Source organism: Dendropsophus ebraccatus, chromosome 12 (genome assembly GCF_027789765.1).
Source record: "Dendropsophus ebraccatus isolate aDenEbr1 chromosome 12, aDenEbr1.pat, whole genome shotgun sequence".
In the NCBI taxonomy this organism is placed as follows: domain Eukaryota; kingdom Metazoa; phylum Chordata; class Amphibia; order Anura; family Hylidae; genus Dendropsophus; species Dendropsophus ebraccatus.
In genome coordinates, this window is record NC_091465.1 from 38,433,738 (window position 1) to 38,450,371 (window position 16,634).

General features: G+C 46.4%; 1 protein-coding gene across 1 annotated transcript in view; it reads right to left on the reverse strand.

The window, feature by feature from the left end:
- The window catches only part of PPP2R1B (protein phosphatase 2 scaffold subunit Abeta), a 28,977-nt gene extending 16,349 nt beyond the window's left edge, over positions 1 to 12,628 (reverse strand). Inside the window, exons 1-2 of the mRNA XM_069947735.1 lie at positions 12,463 to 12,628; positions 6,255 to 6,345 (exon numbers count right to left, since the gene is read on the reverse strand). Coding sequence (XP_069803836.1) covers positions 6,255 to 6,345; positions 12,463 to 12,540 — 169 coding nt within the window. The 5' untranslated portion in view covers positions 12,541 to 12,628. The remainder of the gene's footprint in view (positions 1 to 6,254; positions 6,346 to 12,462) is intronic.
- Positions 12,629 to 16,634: the final 4,006 nt, after the last annotated feature.

Genomic DNA, 16,634 nt, shown 5'->3' on the forward strand with positions numbered 1-16,634 from the left:
TCTGGTTAGAGCCTGTTTGTACGGTCCTCTGAAGGGAGTAGTACACACAGTTGTAGGAAATCTAGCCTTCATTTCTAAGAACAAGAATAGACTGTCGAGTTTTAGATGAAAGTTCTCTTTTTCTGGCCATTTTGAGCGTTTAATTGACCCCACAAATGTGATGCTCCAGAAACACAATCTGCTCAAAGGAAGGTCAGTTTTGTAGCTTCTGTAACAAGCTAGACTGTTTTCAGTAATGTATAGAGTGTATTTGTTAAAAGTTAGGACTAGTTTAAAGTTATCTTCATTGAGAAGTACAGTGCTTTTCCTTCAAAAATAAGGACATTTCAATGTGACCCCAAACTTTTGAACGGTAGTGTAGTATGTATAATATATATATATATATATATATATATATACACATATACATACATATATATATATACACACACACACACACACATATACATATAAATTATCTCTCTATCTATATACTGTATATCATCTATCTATCATTAGGGCACAAGAAATATGTGTGTTCATAAATGACTAAAAAAAAAAAGCAATAAGCGGCAAATATCAGGTTTTCTTTTGGGAATCTACATGACTGGGAAAGGTTATGAGAATTGTTTTTTTAACAGGGACAGCCACAGCGTCTATCATCAGACCACAGGTTGTGAATGCGCATCTGCCAGCGGAGAGAGGGGCAGGGTAATGACAGCAAATATTGCATATCTTATCCCCCTATAGGTTATTACCATAGTCACATACGTATAATGCTGATAACATACCTGCCCATCTGTTAATGTTACAGAAGACAACCCTGGTGGGTGGTCATGGCCTGTAAACAGTATTGAAGTGGTCTGGCTACAGAATGAGGAGCAGCATGCCATCTGTGGAGCTTTTCAATTGGTTGTAGTGCGACTTCAAAGGCCCACACAAATGCTACCTACAGGATATAAGCCCTTTAAGTATTCTTGAGATGTATGAGATGAGACAATCTCATACCCTCAGAAACAGAATCGTATTGTGCGTCTGATACTACCGCTCAGCCTTATTCAATGGAACAGAGTGACTACCGAGGGAAGGCAGACTGATAAAAGTAGCATTTTCTGAAAAATAGAAGAGCAGACCATTTTTGACTCCCACGCAATCCACTTTAAGATTTAATTATTCCTAGAAGTCATTTCTGAATGTACATGTGAGGGTTTACAGGACAATAGATCACGCTGGTAAGAATGAGAGAATTACATGGCCACAGTGCTAAGTATTCCAGACAGCGAAAAATCCTGTAACACAACCTGGAGACATTGTTCAGAAACTCTGCTGCCTGCTCAAAATACATCGGGCCACAAGTTTATTTCTTCTCTACACTATGTAGACTAAAGTATTAGGCCCCATCTCTTAGTCAGTGATTCAGGCACCTGCGTCATTGCCACTGTTGTCACAGGTGACGCAGTCTGCCTTTACAAACACCTGTGAATGGGTCATTATAAAGTGCCAAGCAGTAGCATGCTCCTCAGAAACTAGCCAATTCTTGAAATGTTTTCCCTACCTGATCTTCCACCATCACCATTAAGAGGTAGAGGCATCTAGGAAATCACAGCAACTCAGCCACAAATCGCATAGAGGGTTACCAGGTGCTAAGACACCAATGCTTTGCTGACTCAGTAACTGCAGATCTACAACTGTTTCAACTGGCATTAAAGGGGTAGTCCACCCAAAATTTTTTTCTTTCAAATCAACTGCTGCCATGAAGTGACAGAGATTTGTAATTTACTTCTATTAAAAAATCTCAAGCCTTCCAGTACTTATCAGCTGCTGTATGCCCAACAGGAAGTTGTATTATTTCCAGTCTGGAGAGCAGGAGGGGTTTTCTATGGGGATTTGCTCCTGCTTTGGACAGTTCCTGACATGGACAGAGGAGGCAACAGAGAGCACTGGGTCAGACAGGAAAGAAAACACCACTTCCTGCTGGACATACAGCAGCTAATAAGTACTGGAAGATTTAAGATTTTTTAATAGAAGTGAATTACAAATCTCTGGCACTTTATGGCACCAGTTGATTTGAAAGAAAATTTTTTTGGGTGGACTACCCCTTTAAGATCTGTACAAAAATTGGGCCCACTGTTGGCTTCAGGGCAAGTGTGTTCATGGCTGAGCAGCTGCATGCAACATTTTCATTGCCACGCATAATGCCAAAGTGTTGGATTGAGTGGTATAAAGACACCACTGGGCTCTGGAGCAGAGGAAACATGTTCTGTGGAGTGATGGAGAACACTTCTTTATCTGGTGGTCTGATGGACTAGTCTATGGGTGTATTTACACAAAAAGATTATCTGACAGGCAGGGCTGTGGAGTCGGAGTTGGAGCTAGTTTTGCCTGGAGTCGGAGCTGGAGTCCCGACTCCAGCTTTAAAAAATTTTTAAAAAAATGTAGAATTGAGTTTCGATATGAATTTTACAAGTTTTGCTCATGAATATATATTATGAGCAACATTCTAATAGGACACTGGTCCTATTACATAAGGGTGGTCATGTTAAAGTTGTCGGTCACTAATTTGCAGTTTGTTTCTGAGCTGAAGAGTCCATTGTGTGGGGGGAGATCTGTGCTGTTCTCTTCCAGGATGCTGGATGACTGCATATGAGCAGCAGTGTAATATGAAGAGATCCTGTGTAACAGAGGAGGAGAAGACATAAGTAGTGTAGCAGTAACCTCTGTCCTCAGTGTGGTGTTCTCTCTCTGGGAGAAGATTGTGTGTTTTTCTTCAGTGTTCTATGGCTGCAGCTGTGTGTGTGTGTGTGTGTGTGTGTGTGTGTGCGCGCACTATGGCTGCATTAGGCTGTGTGTGCTGTGACAACAGCAGGCTGTGTATGCGTGCTATGGCTGCAGCAAGCTGTGTGTGTGTGTGTGCACACTATGGCTGCAGCAGGCTGTGTTTGTGTGTGCTATGGCCGCAGCAGGTTGTGTATGTGTGCTATGGCCGCAGCAGGCTGTGTGTGTGTGCTATGGCTGCAGCAGGCTGTGTGTGTGTGCTATGGCTGCAGCAGGCTGTGTGTGTGTGCTATGGCTGCAGCAGCTTGTGTGTGCTATGACTACAACAGGCTCTGTGTGTGTGTTATGGCTGCAGCAGCTTGTGTGTGCTATGACTACAACAGGCTGTGTGTGTGTGTGTGTTATGGCTGCAGCAGCTTGTGTGTGCTATGACTACAACAGGCTGTGTGTGTGTGTGTGTGCTATGGCTGCAGCAAGCAGTGTGTGTGTGTGTGTGCGCGCGCGCACACTATGGCTGCAGCAGGCTGTGTGTATGTGTGCTATGGCCGCAGCAGGCTGTGTGTGTGTGTGTGTGTGTGTGTGTGTGTGTGTGGTGTGCGCTATGGCTGCAGCAGGGTGTGTGTGTGTGTGTGTGTGTTATAGCTGCAGCAGGCTGTGTGTGCGCTATGGCTGCAGCAGGCTGTGTGTGCGCTATGGCTGCAGTAAGCTGTGTGTGCGCTATGGCTGCAGCAAGCTGTGTGTGCGCTATGGCTGCAGCAAGCTGTGTGTGCGCTATGGCTGCCGCAAGCTGTGTGTGCGCTATGGCTGCCGCAAGCTGTGTGTGCGCTATGGCTGCCGCAAGCTGTGTGTGCGCTATGGCTGCCGCAAGCTGTGTGTGCGCTATGGCTGCCGCAAGCTGTGTGTGTGCGCTATAGCTGCCGCAAGCTGTGTGTGTGCGCTATAGCTGCCGCAAGCTGTGTGTATGCGCTATAGCTGCCGCAAGCTGTGTGTGTGCGCTATAGCTGCCGCAAGCTGTGTGTATGCTATGGCTGCAGCAGGCTGTGTGTGTGCGTGCTATTGCATGCCCCCACAGTGACCTTCTATATCACTATGTATGACCCCCTGTATATCACTATGGCTGACCTCTATATTACAGGTATCTGGCATTGTTAGCAGTGTTTCTGTGTGTATGGTGAATATTTAGTTAGAAACATAGAAGACTGTGAGCAGGAAAAGACCACCTGCTCCTTCTAATCTAGTTCTGAGTTGTTCAGGACATGGAGGCTGGAGACTGCTTGCATCCATTGCATCCACTGCACACATAGGAGAAGCTGCTTTATGTGTTTTAGAATTCGCCCCAGGATCATGTAGGACATTAGGGAGAAGCTGCTGAGCCAGTGTGATAAATAACTCCCCTGGTATATGACTGGCCATTTATGAAGGAGCAGGAGTCGGAGTCGGTCCTGATAAAATTCAGGAGTCGGAGCTGCGGCTTACCGACTCCACAGCCCTGCTGACAGGAAAAATGGAGAAATCACAGGCTTTCCTTTATGACCTGATCTCTGTTTATAGTCTGTTTCTGGCTTTAGCTTCAAATCTTTGGCAGATAATCTGTCAGATATTCTTTCTGTGTAAATGGACCCAAAGTTTATAAATGCCAGGAGAACATCACCTGCCTGTCTGCATAGTACCAAATGTAAAGTTTAATGGAGGAGGGATAATGCTATGGGCATATTTTTCATGGGTTGGCCTCAGCTCCTTCGTTCCATTGAGATCTTAATACTTCCCATACCAGGACATTTTGGGCAATTGTATGCTTCCAGTGTTGCAGGGACATTTTAGTTTCTGGACCAGCATGGCTGTACCCCAGTGCAAAAAGCAAGGTCCATAAAGGTATATTATATTCATATTCCTGCTTACAATGTCAAACAGGTTATAACAGGATAAGTGGGCACAGTCATAAAAACCCCCCAAAAAAACTGGCATGTCAAAAGTATTGATCGGTTGGGGTCCGAGTGCTCAAACCTCGACCAATTGGCAGAACGAGTCGAGAGGTCTACGCACCATGGGGGAGATCAATGAAAGGGTGTAAATATACACTGGGTGTAAACTGCCCCCAGCAACCAATCACAGCTCAGCTTTCGGCTCTGGTAAAATATAAGAGGAGCTGTGATTGGTTGCTGTGGGCAGTTTATACCAGGTGTATATTTACACCTTTCATAAATCTCCCCCCATGTGTTCACTCCCAGCTTTGTGTCATTTTCCAAACTGGTCGCACCATAGGCTTATATCATGCAGTGGTTCAGATCACCCAACACTGGGAGTAAATGTGCTGCATGCAGACTTCTCCCGGCTTGTCCTGAACACTCAGACATGGACTGATCACAACCTTTGACATGTCTCTCTGAAATGTCAAAAGCTTTTTTTCATAAGTAATTATTAAAAGTTATCACCTATATACAGGAAAGGGAATAACTAGCTGATGGGGGGGAAGGGGTGACTGCTGGGACCACTACAAACCTAAAAATGAGGACAAAGTTGTCACTGGAGTGAATGGTCTGCGACCACACAATGAATAAATTAAGTGCTGGCTGTGCCCCAAGCATTCCTGGGACAATTTTGCAACCATTCTCTGGATAGGTGGTGGTCCCAGCAAGCAGAAGCAGATCCCCACCAATCAGCTAGGTCTCCTCTATTCTATGGAGACGGGATACAAAGTTGAGATGTAAATCCCACCTTAAAATGGCTGCAGCAGAGGAGACTACAGGTGCTGTGTATAAAGCAAAGATGATGGCAGAACTTATGGCAGCGAGGTTTAGTGCTCATGTACTTCTACATGCCTTTTATTTAATTAGAAATCCAAGCAAATGCACTGCAAGGAGAGAATCTCTCTGTAATATGGTAAGGAGACCCCACCCAAAAGCCACAGGGGTCCCAAGTTTGGTAAATACCAAAAATTTATACCTATATATTTAATAAAGCCTTTTATATAGTTTATAGACACGGGAGCAGAAGTATGTAAATGTACAGTCCGCTGTCACAGTACAGCTCTGCTGACATGATTCTACACATACATAAAGAAGGCAATAAATGGGGCATTGCAATCTGGACATCTATAGTATGTCCACAGGCTACATCCTAAATGTCTGATGGCATGGGTCCCTCGCTCCCTGCCACCCTCCTCACCGAGTGCTATCCTGGTGATGGAATCAACACAACGAATTACCTACTCAACAAATCATCGGCCACAACAGTGCCCCACCTCAGCCGGTGATTGGCTGAATGAGCAATGACACAACAAAGCAGGACCAGGCACAATGAGAACGGTGGCAGCGGGGGGTAGGGAGTATAGAATACCCCTTTAATGGTAGTTACATAACAGTAGCAGATATCATTCAGATGTGTGGCTGTATCTAAACAATACTGTCTTCTCCATAGAATCCTACGGCTGCTTTCACCACTCAGAAAGCTCTTCTCTTGTGGTGGAGATGGTTCTTTCTGGAGATGACAATTACACTTACCAGTGAGAAATGGAAGCAGCTCTGTCCTGGTCCTCTCCACGCCAAGAGCAAGAGCTATGGTGGACAACTTCTTGATGCTGTTAAGACGTAGCTGTGGAATGAGAAGAGAATTACTATGGCTGCACAGTAAGCAGGTGACTAGTAAGACGTATAATATCTTATCAGGACTGAAAAGCCTTCTACATGCCCCAATAAATCATGGGCATCTATCCATATAGTACAATCAGGACTTTGTTGATATCACCTGTAGACAAAGTCCTAGAAAAATGCAGACCGTCTGAATAGGAATCTGAAAATAGGTATTATAAGCCACATAACATGCCAGTTTCATACTCATAACTAACTCCATGTACTATTTCCCCAACATCAGGAAATAAGACGGGACAACCCTTCCACATAGGGGCTGTTATGTAGCCCCCTCATCCCATTTAGAGGGTCTCTAGCCCTCAAGCCCGCAGAGATGCAGAACCTTCATTTCCCGGGATGACGATTCCGATATCATCATCATGTCACTTTCTGGGTCCGGGACCAAGAACACTCATTCACTGTGGGCGTCACTGGCTCCCAAGCAGCAAGTCATTATACAGGAACACTCCACAGATCGCTGGAAAATATGTCAATTCCAGCTATGAATATCAACACGAGCGACTTACCGAATGGCGATATGCCAAGGCAAGACATAACAGATAGATGCTGATGTATATGCACAATCCTCAGGCACCGGGGGACGAAACTTGAATAACCATGCATGATAAATGTATTTCTGCACTGCACCGGGAGCTAAAGACTAGTGATTTGTCTGCATGGGCCTCCATCATGGCTCCAGCCACAAGAATTCTTATATTTGGTTAAATAATGATTCTTATGGAGACAGCAAGCTCCTGGCAGCTCTACTTACTGTTAAAGCTCTCTGATTTATGCAGGTCCCATCCCAGTGAACGTCTACAGACATAAGTAATTGATCTGCAGATTAAGTCAACCATCTAATGTGTATATGGGGAACCTCACATCATTCCCCTATAGCAGATGTCAGGTGAGAGGAAGAAGGGTCAGAAACTTTGGATTTCAACTTACCCAATGACATTGTTCCCAGGAAGATCAGCCGCCACCAGAGGTATCGGCCATTGCCTTTCTCCCCTCTCCCCAATCCTCTGCACACATCATGGTGTAAGGATTTGTAGTATATCCACCAGGTGCAGTACAATATACAGGTGTACATGAAGCTATACTGCTGTAATAGAGAAGCTCAGCTGGCAGGGGTGTGCCACTATATAAACTACAGCAATATACTCTATGTCGCTTTTATGTCAACTGTAACGTGTGTCCAAAGGTGAACATAGCTTTTACAGTTACAAACATAATAACACGTTGGCTGCCATTACAGCTTCTTATTCTTATTGTAGGTTTTGTGTCTGGATTAAGAACACTTTAATACACTGCTGGGTGTAGTTTTTTTTAGTATGTATGAGTGGAGTGGGAGAGCCTCCCTATGCATACACCTGGTGCTAGGAGATATAGTCTGTTCAGATTTTTTTCTATTCTGATAGTGAAGGTTTGCAATGCTACCAGAGGGGAGAGTAGTCCGGAAACCATCAGTTGCATTTGTGAATGTTGGTCCATCTGTCTGGTCAGCTTTAGGCTGCGTCCACACAAGCTGCCAAACGTATGTATCTAAAGCCATTTCCTCAAGCGTCAGCCAATGCTATGGGATGTTACCGGGAGTATCTAGATCATCATGCAGCTCCTGACCAAAGCATGTGGGCCCAAGGATACACATACCTGGGGACACAGCTTTAGGAAACACCACCTCATACCTCCCCCAATAGCTGATATAATTCAGGCAATATCCCACAGCAATAGGGGGAGGGCTGGGGCATGATTTACATTGCAGCTGGAACACCTGGGTACAGGATGAACCAACTCATGTGTGATCATCACTGGTCTCGCCCATCGTTCATCTATGAAGGGGAAGTTGGAATCCTCAGGGAAAGAAATTTTTGGAACCTACACTACAAATACTACTGCGAAAGCCTTTAAAGGGGTCTTTTAGCCTGAACATACTGATGCTTTATGTACAGGACTGCTCAGTCACTGATCAGTGCGGTGTCATGTGGCTGAACCCCTGCTGATCAGCTGTTTGGTGCCAGCATTATACAGTGTATATGGCCGGAAGCTGTTTCTCTCAATTCACGGTGTAGTAGTATTATGTAACTGTGGCTCAGGTCCCATTCAAGTGAACAGCAGCTGATCTCCAGTTAAAGGTCCCCATGGCTATGGAGAATTCTGGCCCCGTTGACTATGTAATAGGGGTGCCAAACAGATGATCTGTGCAGGTGCTGGATGTCTGCACCCCTATCCTGTGGATAACTCATCAGTCCATTTTGCCCAGAAAATCCCTTAATGGTGCGTTCACACCTACAGGATCTGCAGCAGATTTGATGCTGTGTTCAGTTATTTAAATGAAATCTGCTGCAGAAAATCAGCTGCAGATACTGTAGGTGTGAACGCACCATTAAGTAGTATCTGAAAACTGCAGTATCAGCTTATAAACCGAAAGCATAAAGTAAATTCCTATGTGGCAGAATTGTTGCAGAATTCTTTATGGAGGCTATTTCTGCATTACCGTTCAGATGGACTGGACACAGATGTCTGTAGCATGAATCTGGTGCGTGTGAATACACCTCTAAATGTATGGTCCAATAAGGAATTTGTCATTTTAAAGACTATATTGTGGATTTGCAAGACAGAAAACCAAAGCTTGGATTCCTACTTCAGGTCTGCAGTGTAAATGGGGTAAAATCCATGTGCTTCTGTATGAAACCCTCCGTGAGAACATAGTGAAGTGTTTTTCCCTACATTATTCCTTCTCTTTAGACTGTTCCCCAGATTCCTTTAACCCTTTTAAGGACAGGGCCCATTTTCGTTTTTGCGTTTTCGTTTTTTCCTCCTTGTGTTTAAAAGGCCATAGCACTTGCATTTTTCCACCTAGAAACCCACATGAGCCCTTATATTTTGCGTCACTAATTGTACTTTGCAATGACAGGCTGAATTTTTGCACTTGGTACACTACGAAATCAGAAAAAAATTCAATGTGTGGTGAAATTGAAAAAAAAAACGCATTTCTTTTATTTGGGGGAACTGTGTTTTTACGCCATACGCCCTGGGGTAAAACTGACTTCTTATGCATGTTCCACAAGTCGTTACGATTACTATGATATATAACATATATAACTTATATTGTATCTGATGGCCTGTAAAAAATTCAAACCATTGTTAACAAATACACGTTCCTTAAAACCGCTCCATTCCCAGGCTTATAGCGCTTTTATTCTTGGGTCTATGGGGCTGTGTCAGGTGTCATTTTTTGCGCCATGATGTGTTCTTTCTATCGGTACCTTGATTGCGCATATGCGACTTTTTGATCGCTTTTTATAACATTTTTTCTGGATTTGATGCGACCAAAAATGCGCAATCTTGCACTTTGGGATTTTTTTGCGCTGACACCGTTTACCGTGCGAGATCAGTAATGTGATTAATTAATATTTTGGGCGAATACGCACGCGGCGATACCAAACATGTGTATTTATTTATTTGTTTACTTTTATTTAAAACCTGGGAAAAGGGGGGTGATTCAGACTTTTATTAACACTTTTTTTTTTTTTTTACACATATACTAGAAGCCCCCTGGGGGACTTCTAGTATATACACTTTGATCTCTCATTGAGATCTTTGCTGTATAGATATACAGCAAAGATCAATGAGATAGGCACTCGTTTGCTTTTGGCTGCTGCAGCCGAAAGTAAACAAGTGCCGAGACGGGGACGGCGCCATCTTGGACTAGACCCCAGGGAAAGGTTGCCTCCGGTAATCGGAGGCAGCTGTCAACTTTGACAGCTGCCTCCGATTAGCTAATTAGCAGGCAGGGCGATCAGACCGTGCCCGCTAATAGCGGCGGTCCTGGGCTACATGCGGCACTCGGAACCGCGGCGCTTCAAAGCGGGGTTGCCGCGCGGCCCCGCTTTGAAGTGCTAATGAGGACATATGACGTACGGGTACGTCATATGTCCTTAAGAGGTTAAAGAGGTTGTCCTGCCTTCAATACTGATGCATAATGGTGTATGGTACTGCAACCATGCCATGTTTATTTGAATAGGACAAGTATGCAGTACCATGGCACAGCGGCTACTAATAGTATGTCAGTGCAAAGAGGCTGCTGCATGATGGGGGGTGCTGGGACTGGTCCAATCCTGACAGCTGGCTATCAATTCTGTAAGGACATCAGCGAGTCCTTACACAGTGTATATCAAACACTACACCACAGTCACACCTACAGAGTGAGAACACTGACTCATACAAAAGCATAGCGCATTGGATGTCATCAGTCCAAATCCCCAGTGGGCCTGTGTTACCCATTAGGGTTGTATTACACAGCCAGACACAGGCTCTGATGGCCGATCACTGTTACATGGTTGGGTATAGGGCAGGCAGGACGACACTATTACTGGACTCCTCGTGCGCCCTAAGTGCACAGAATCCGCTGTGTAACTGGCCCTTACACAGTGATTAGCAGGCAGCTATAATACAGCACGATAGATGATAGGTGCTGTGTGCCATCTTGTCCTATCTGGGCTTCCATAACACCAGGGACATGTGACCTGGTGGGGACTCTACGGGATTTTGATATTTTTTTTATTTAGCTACAATAGACAATTGTTTTGATGGTATGGTGACGTGACGTGCGCCCCCCCCCCCCCAAAAAAAAAAAAAAATCTCTAGCCTCCCTGGCACACAGGAGCCTCCTTGAATTGGTCACATGGTGCTAATGTCAGGGTCATGTGACTGGCAGAGCAAATACCTGTCACCTGTACGGCATCGTCAGGGCATGCTGGGACTTGTAGTCTGTACCTGTATGGGAGTGTCAGGGCATGCTGGGACTTGTAGTCTATACCTGTATGGGAGTGTCAGGGCATGCTGGGACTTGTAGTCTGTACCTGTATGGCAGTGTCAGGGCATGCTGGGACTTGTAGTCTGTACCTGTATGGGAGTGTCAGGGCATGCTGGGACTTGTAGTCTGTACCTGTATGGCAGTGTCAGGGCATGCTGGGACTTGTAGTCTGTACCTGTATGGCAGTGTCAGGGCATGCTGGGACTTGTAGTCTGTACCTGTATGGGAGTGTCAGGGCATGCTGGGACTTGTAGTCTATACCTGTATGGGAGTGTCAGGGCATGCTGGGACTTGTAGTCTGTACCTGTATGGCAGTGTCAGGGCATGCTGGGACTTGTAGTCTATACCTGTATGGGAGTGTCAGGGCATGCTGGGACTTGTAGTCTGTACCTGTATGGGAGTGTCAGGGCATGCTGGGACTTGTAGTCTGTACCTGTATGGCAGTGTCAGGGCATGCTGGGACTTGTAGTCTGTACCTGTATGGCAGTGTCAGGGCATGCTGGGACTTGTAGTCTGTACCTGTTTGGCATTGTCAGGGCATGCTGGGACTTGTAGTCTATACCTGTATGGGAGTGTCAGGGCATGCTGGGACTTGTAGTCTATACCTGTATGGGAGTGTCAGGGCATGCTGGGACTTGTAGTCTATACCTGTATGGGAGTGTCAGGGCATGCTGGGACTTGTAGTCTATACCTGTATGGGAGTGTCAGGGCATGCTGGGACTTGTAGTCTATACCTGTATGGGAGTGTCAGGGCATGCTGGGACTTGTAGTCTGTACCTGTATGGCATTGTCAGGGCATGCTGGGACTTGTAGTCTGTACCTGTTTGGCATTGTCAGGGCATGCTGGGACTTGTAGTCTGTACCTGTTTGGCATTGTCAGGGCATGCTGGGACTTGTAGTCTGTACCTGTTTGGCATTGTCAGGGCATGCTGGGACTTGTAGTCTGTACCTGTTTGGCATTGTCAGGGCATGCTGGGACTGGGACAGAGTTATATTCTGTAGCAGTAATTCCCGGCCGGTGACTGCTGCTAAACCACAGCAGGGCATGCTGGGAGTTGTAGTTGCGCAACAAAGCCCCTTAGTGACGGGAGCCCAGAGAGGTCATCCCTGTGTATACCGCGGTGTACACAGAGCCGCCTCATCCCCACCTCACTATCGCCAAGCTTCATCTATCACGACATGGCGCCTCATACAGTGTGACGGGGCCGGCCGCGCACGGAGACTGGGAGGGGGCACCGGCTCGCTCATTCATTCGAGCCTCACCTGCACGTCCTCATTCCTCAGCTCGTCAATAAGGACGGCGATAGGATACAACGAGTCGTCTCCATCAGCTCCTGCCATGGTGATACCGGCTTCAGCTCCGTCTTCCTCGCCCACTTCTCGGCCTACTTCCGGTGTGGAACACCCAGGGAAGGAGAGGAACGCCGAACACCGGAAGTGACGTAAAGCAGTACTTAGCCACGCCCAGCTCAGGAGGGAGGGCGCGCGGGCTGTGCCGCATTCTACCCGCAGCCGTTGCAAAACTACAATTCCCAGCGTGCCCTGACAGTCTTCCGCGGTGTGGGCATGCTGGGAATTGTAGTTTTGCAAAAGCTGGAGAGCCGCAGGCTGGGAAATAGTGGCCTATTACAGTATTACCTGACCCGCAAAGCAGTGCGCTTTTTAATTTAGCTGCAACTACCGGCGGTTTCTCACTATAGCCACACAGTAATCATTAAAAACGCACTAATGTACACACAGCTGTTTTCGGAGCGTATTTTGAAGCGTTAACCCTTTAAGGACGGGGCCAATTTTCGTTTTTGCATTTTCGTTTTTTCCTCCTTGTGCTTAAAAGGCCATAGCACTTGCATTTTTCTACCTAGAGACCCACATGAGCCCTTATTTTTTGCGTCACTAATTGTACTTTGCAATAACAGGCTGAATTTTTGCATAAAGTACACTGCGAAACCAGGAAAAATTCAAAGTGTGGTGAAATTGAACAAAAAAACGCATTTTGTTTATTTAGGGTTTTTTAGTTTTTACGCCATTCGCCCTGACTTGTTATGCATGTTCCTCAAGTTGGTACGATTACAATGATATATAACATGTATAACTTATATTGTATCTGATGGCCTGTAACAAATTCAAACCATTGCTAACAAATATACGTCACTTAAAATCGCTCTATTCCCAGGCTTATAGCGCTTTTATCCTTTGGTCTATGGGGCTGTGTCAGGTGTCATTTTTTGCGCCATGATGTGTTTTTTCTATTGGTACCTTGATTGCGCACATGCGACTTTTTGATCACTTTTTATTAAATTTTTTCTGGATTTGATGCAACCAAAAATGCGCAATTTTGCACTTTGGGATTTTTTTGCGCTGACGCTGTTTACCGTGCGAGATCAGGAATGTGATAAATTAATAGTTTGGGCGATTACGCACGCGGCGATACCAAACATGTTTATTTATTTACTTTTATTTAAAAGATGGGAAAAGGGGGGTGATTCTGACTTTTATTAGGGGAGGGGATTTTTGCTAATTACAACACTTTTTTTTTTTTTTTACACTTAGGGTACAAACCCACACACCGTATACACAGCAGATACGCAACAAATACGCAGCAAATACGCAGCAGATTTGTTAGTACAGATTTGATGCTGTGTTCAGTTATTTAGATATAATCTGCTGCGTGTTTGCTGCGTGTTTGCTGCGTATCGCAGCAGTAAATACGCTGCTTATACGGTGTGTGGGTTTATACCCTTATACTAGAAGCCCCTCTGGGGGACTTCTAATATAAGTGCATTGATGTCTCATTGAGATCTATGCTGTATAGATATGTAAAGATATGTAAAGATCAATGAGATTGGCACTCGGATGCTTTTGGCTGCTGCAGCCGAAAGCATCCGAGTGCCGAGGCGGGATCAGCGCCATTTTGGCGGAGACCCCGGCAGGAGCAGGAGCACTAGACACTAGGGAAGTGCTGGATCCGGTAATCGGATGCAACTGTCATCTAATTACTGTATTAGCGGGCACGGCGATCAAACCGTGCCCGCTAATAGCCGCGGCCCCGGGTTACACGTGGCACCCGGGACCGCGGCGGTTCAGAGCGGGGTCGCCGCGCGGACCCGCTCTGAACATCTCTCCGGGACATATGACGTACCGGTACATTTCGTGACCCAGCAAGGTCACGGAACGGCCGGTCTCAGAAAAGATCATCCCAGCCGGTACTGCAGCAGATCTTTAGCGCCGCTTAGTTCTGACGCGGGCACATCCGTGCGCGCCCACATGAGAACTCCCCACAGCACACTATAGAGCGTGTGGCCGGAGCCGCTCTCTCCATTGTGTGCACTGACAGGGTTTTCTGCAGCCGCTTTTCAGTGAATAACATGTCAGTTTCTCACATTGTCACTAGGGATCCCGGCTGGAGTGTATACCATGGGGGACATTTATTAAGTCCGGACTTTTTTTGCGCCGGGGAGTAAAAATTTCCTCGGAGCTCAGGGGAGTTATGTAGAGGCGCATTGCCGATTTCACAGAGCCTCTCCATGCGAAAATTTTGAAACCTGCTATGAGCTGATGTAGGTTTCCTTATAATTTTTTTGTCGCGAAAAATGATAAATGCAATGGACCCAGAGTCCGCGCCCCCCCCCCCCCTGTCCTGCCCCCTCCACACCCCCTCCCCACCCAGGCCGTTTTAATACATTGGTGGGCCCGGTGCACAGCCCTCAAGAGTGGGCCCCCCCTTCCCTTTCGGCACATTGTATAATGTACTGAATTTGCCCCCACACTGTATAAAGAGCCCCAATACATACAGTAGTTACCTTATAACACTATTTCCACCATACAGTGATTACATATTACATAAAAACTGCACTAAACAAAACAGAAAGCTATCATCAATGATACCATTACATAATACCGCCACATCATGACCCCTAACACTACAACCCTATAACAGAGTGCAGTTACATCCAGTGACTCACCGGAGGCGTCTTCTCCGATCAGAGTCTGTCACCTTTTCTCTCTCTCCATCCAGCGTGGGCCACCTTGAAGTCTTCTCCTGGCTGTGAATCTTCTCTCCAGAATCTGCCAGAGAAATATTTTAGGCTCCAACACATACAGTAGTTAGGTCCCCTGTACCCCTATATAGTAGTTACACCCCTCCGTGCCCCTACATAGTTACACCCCTCTGTGCCTCCATAGTTTTAAGGTGTCCCTGTAGTATATAGCCCCTCATGTGCTCCTCCAGTTATATACAGCCCTCCTGTGCGCTCCTCCATTAGTATATAGCCCCCCTGTGCACTCTCCCCAGTAGTATATAGCCCCCCCTGTGCTCTGCCACAATAGTATATAGCCCCCCTGTGCTCTCCCCCAATAGTATATAGCCCCCCTGTGCTCTCCAATAGTATATAGACCGCTATGCTCTCCCACAATAGTATATAGCCCCCCTGTGCTCTCCCCCAATAGTATATAGCCCCCCTGTGCTCTCCCCAATAGTATATAGCCCCCTGTGCTCTCCCCAATAGTATATAGCCTCCCTGTGCTCTCCATAATATATATAGCCCCCCTGTGCTCTCCCCCATAGTATATAGACCCCTGTGCTCCCCAATAGTATATAGCTCCCCTGTGCTCCCCCATAGTATATAGCCCCCTGTGCTCCCCCATAGTATATAGCCCCCTGTGCTCCCCCATAGTATATAGCCCCCTGTGCTCCCCAGTAGTATATAGCCCCCTGTGCTCCTCAGTAGTATATAGCTCCCCTGTGCTCCCCAGTATTATATAGCTCCTCTGTACTCCCCCATAGTATATAGCTTCCCTGTGCTCCCCATAGTATATAGACCCCTGTGCTCCCCAGTAGTATATAGTCCCCTGTGCTCCCCCATAGTATATAGCTCCCCTGTGCTCCCCAATAGTATATAGCCCCCTGTGCTCCCCCAAAGTATATAGCTCCCCTGTGCTCCCCCATAGTATATAGCTCCCCTGTGCTCCCCAATAGTATATAGCCCCCTGTGCTCCCCAATAGTATATAGCCCCCCTGTGCTCTCCCCCATAGTATATAGCCCCCGGTGCTCCCCCATAGTATATAGCCCCCTGTGCTCTCCCCCAATAGTATATAGCCCCCTGTGCTCCCCCATAGTATATAGCCCCCTGTGCTCCCCCATAGTATATAGCTCCCCTGTGCTCCCCATAGTATATAGCTTCCCTGTGCTCCCCATAGTATATAGACCCCTGTGCTCCCCATAGTATATAGACCCCTGTGCTCCCCAGTAGTATATAGTCCCCTGTGCTCCCCCATAGTATATAGCCCCCCTGTGCTCTCCCCCATAGTATATAGACCCCTGTGCTCCCCAATAGTATATAGACCCCTGTGCTCCCCAATAGTATATAGCTCCCCTGTGCTCCCCAACAGTATATAGCCCCCTGTGCTCCCCAATAGTATATAGCTCCCCTGTGCT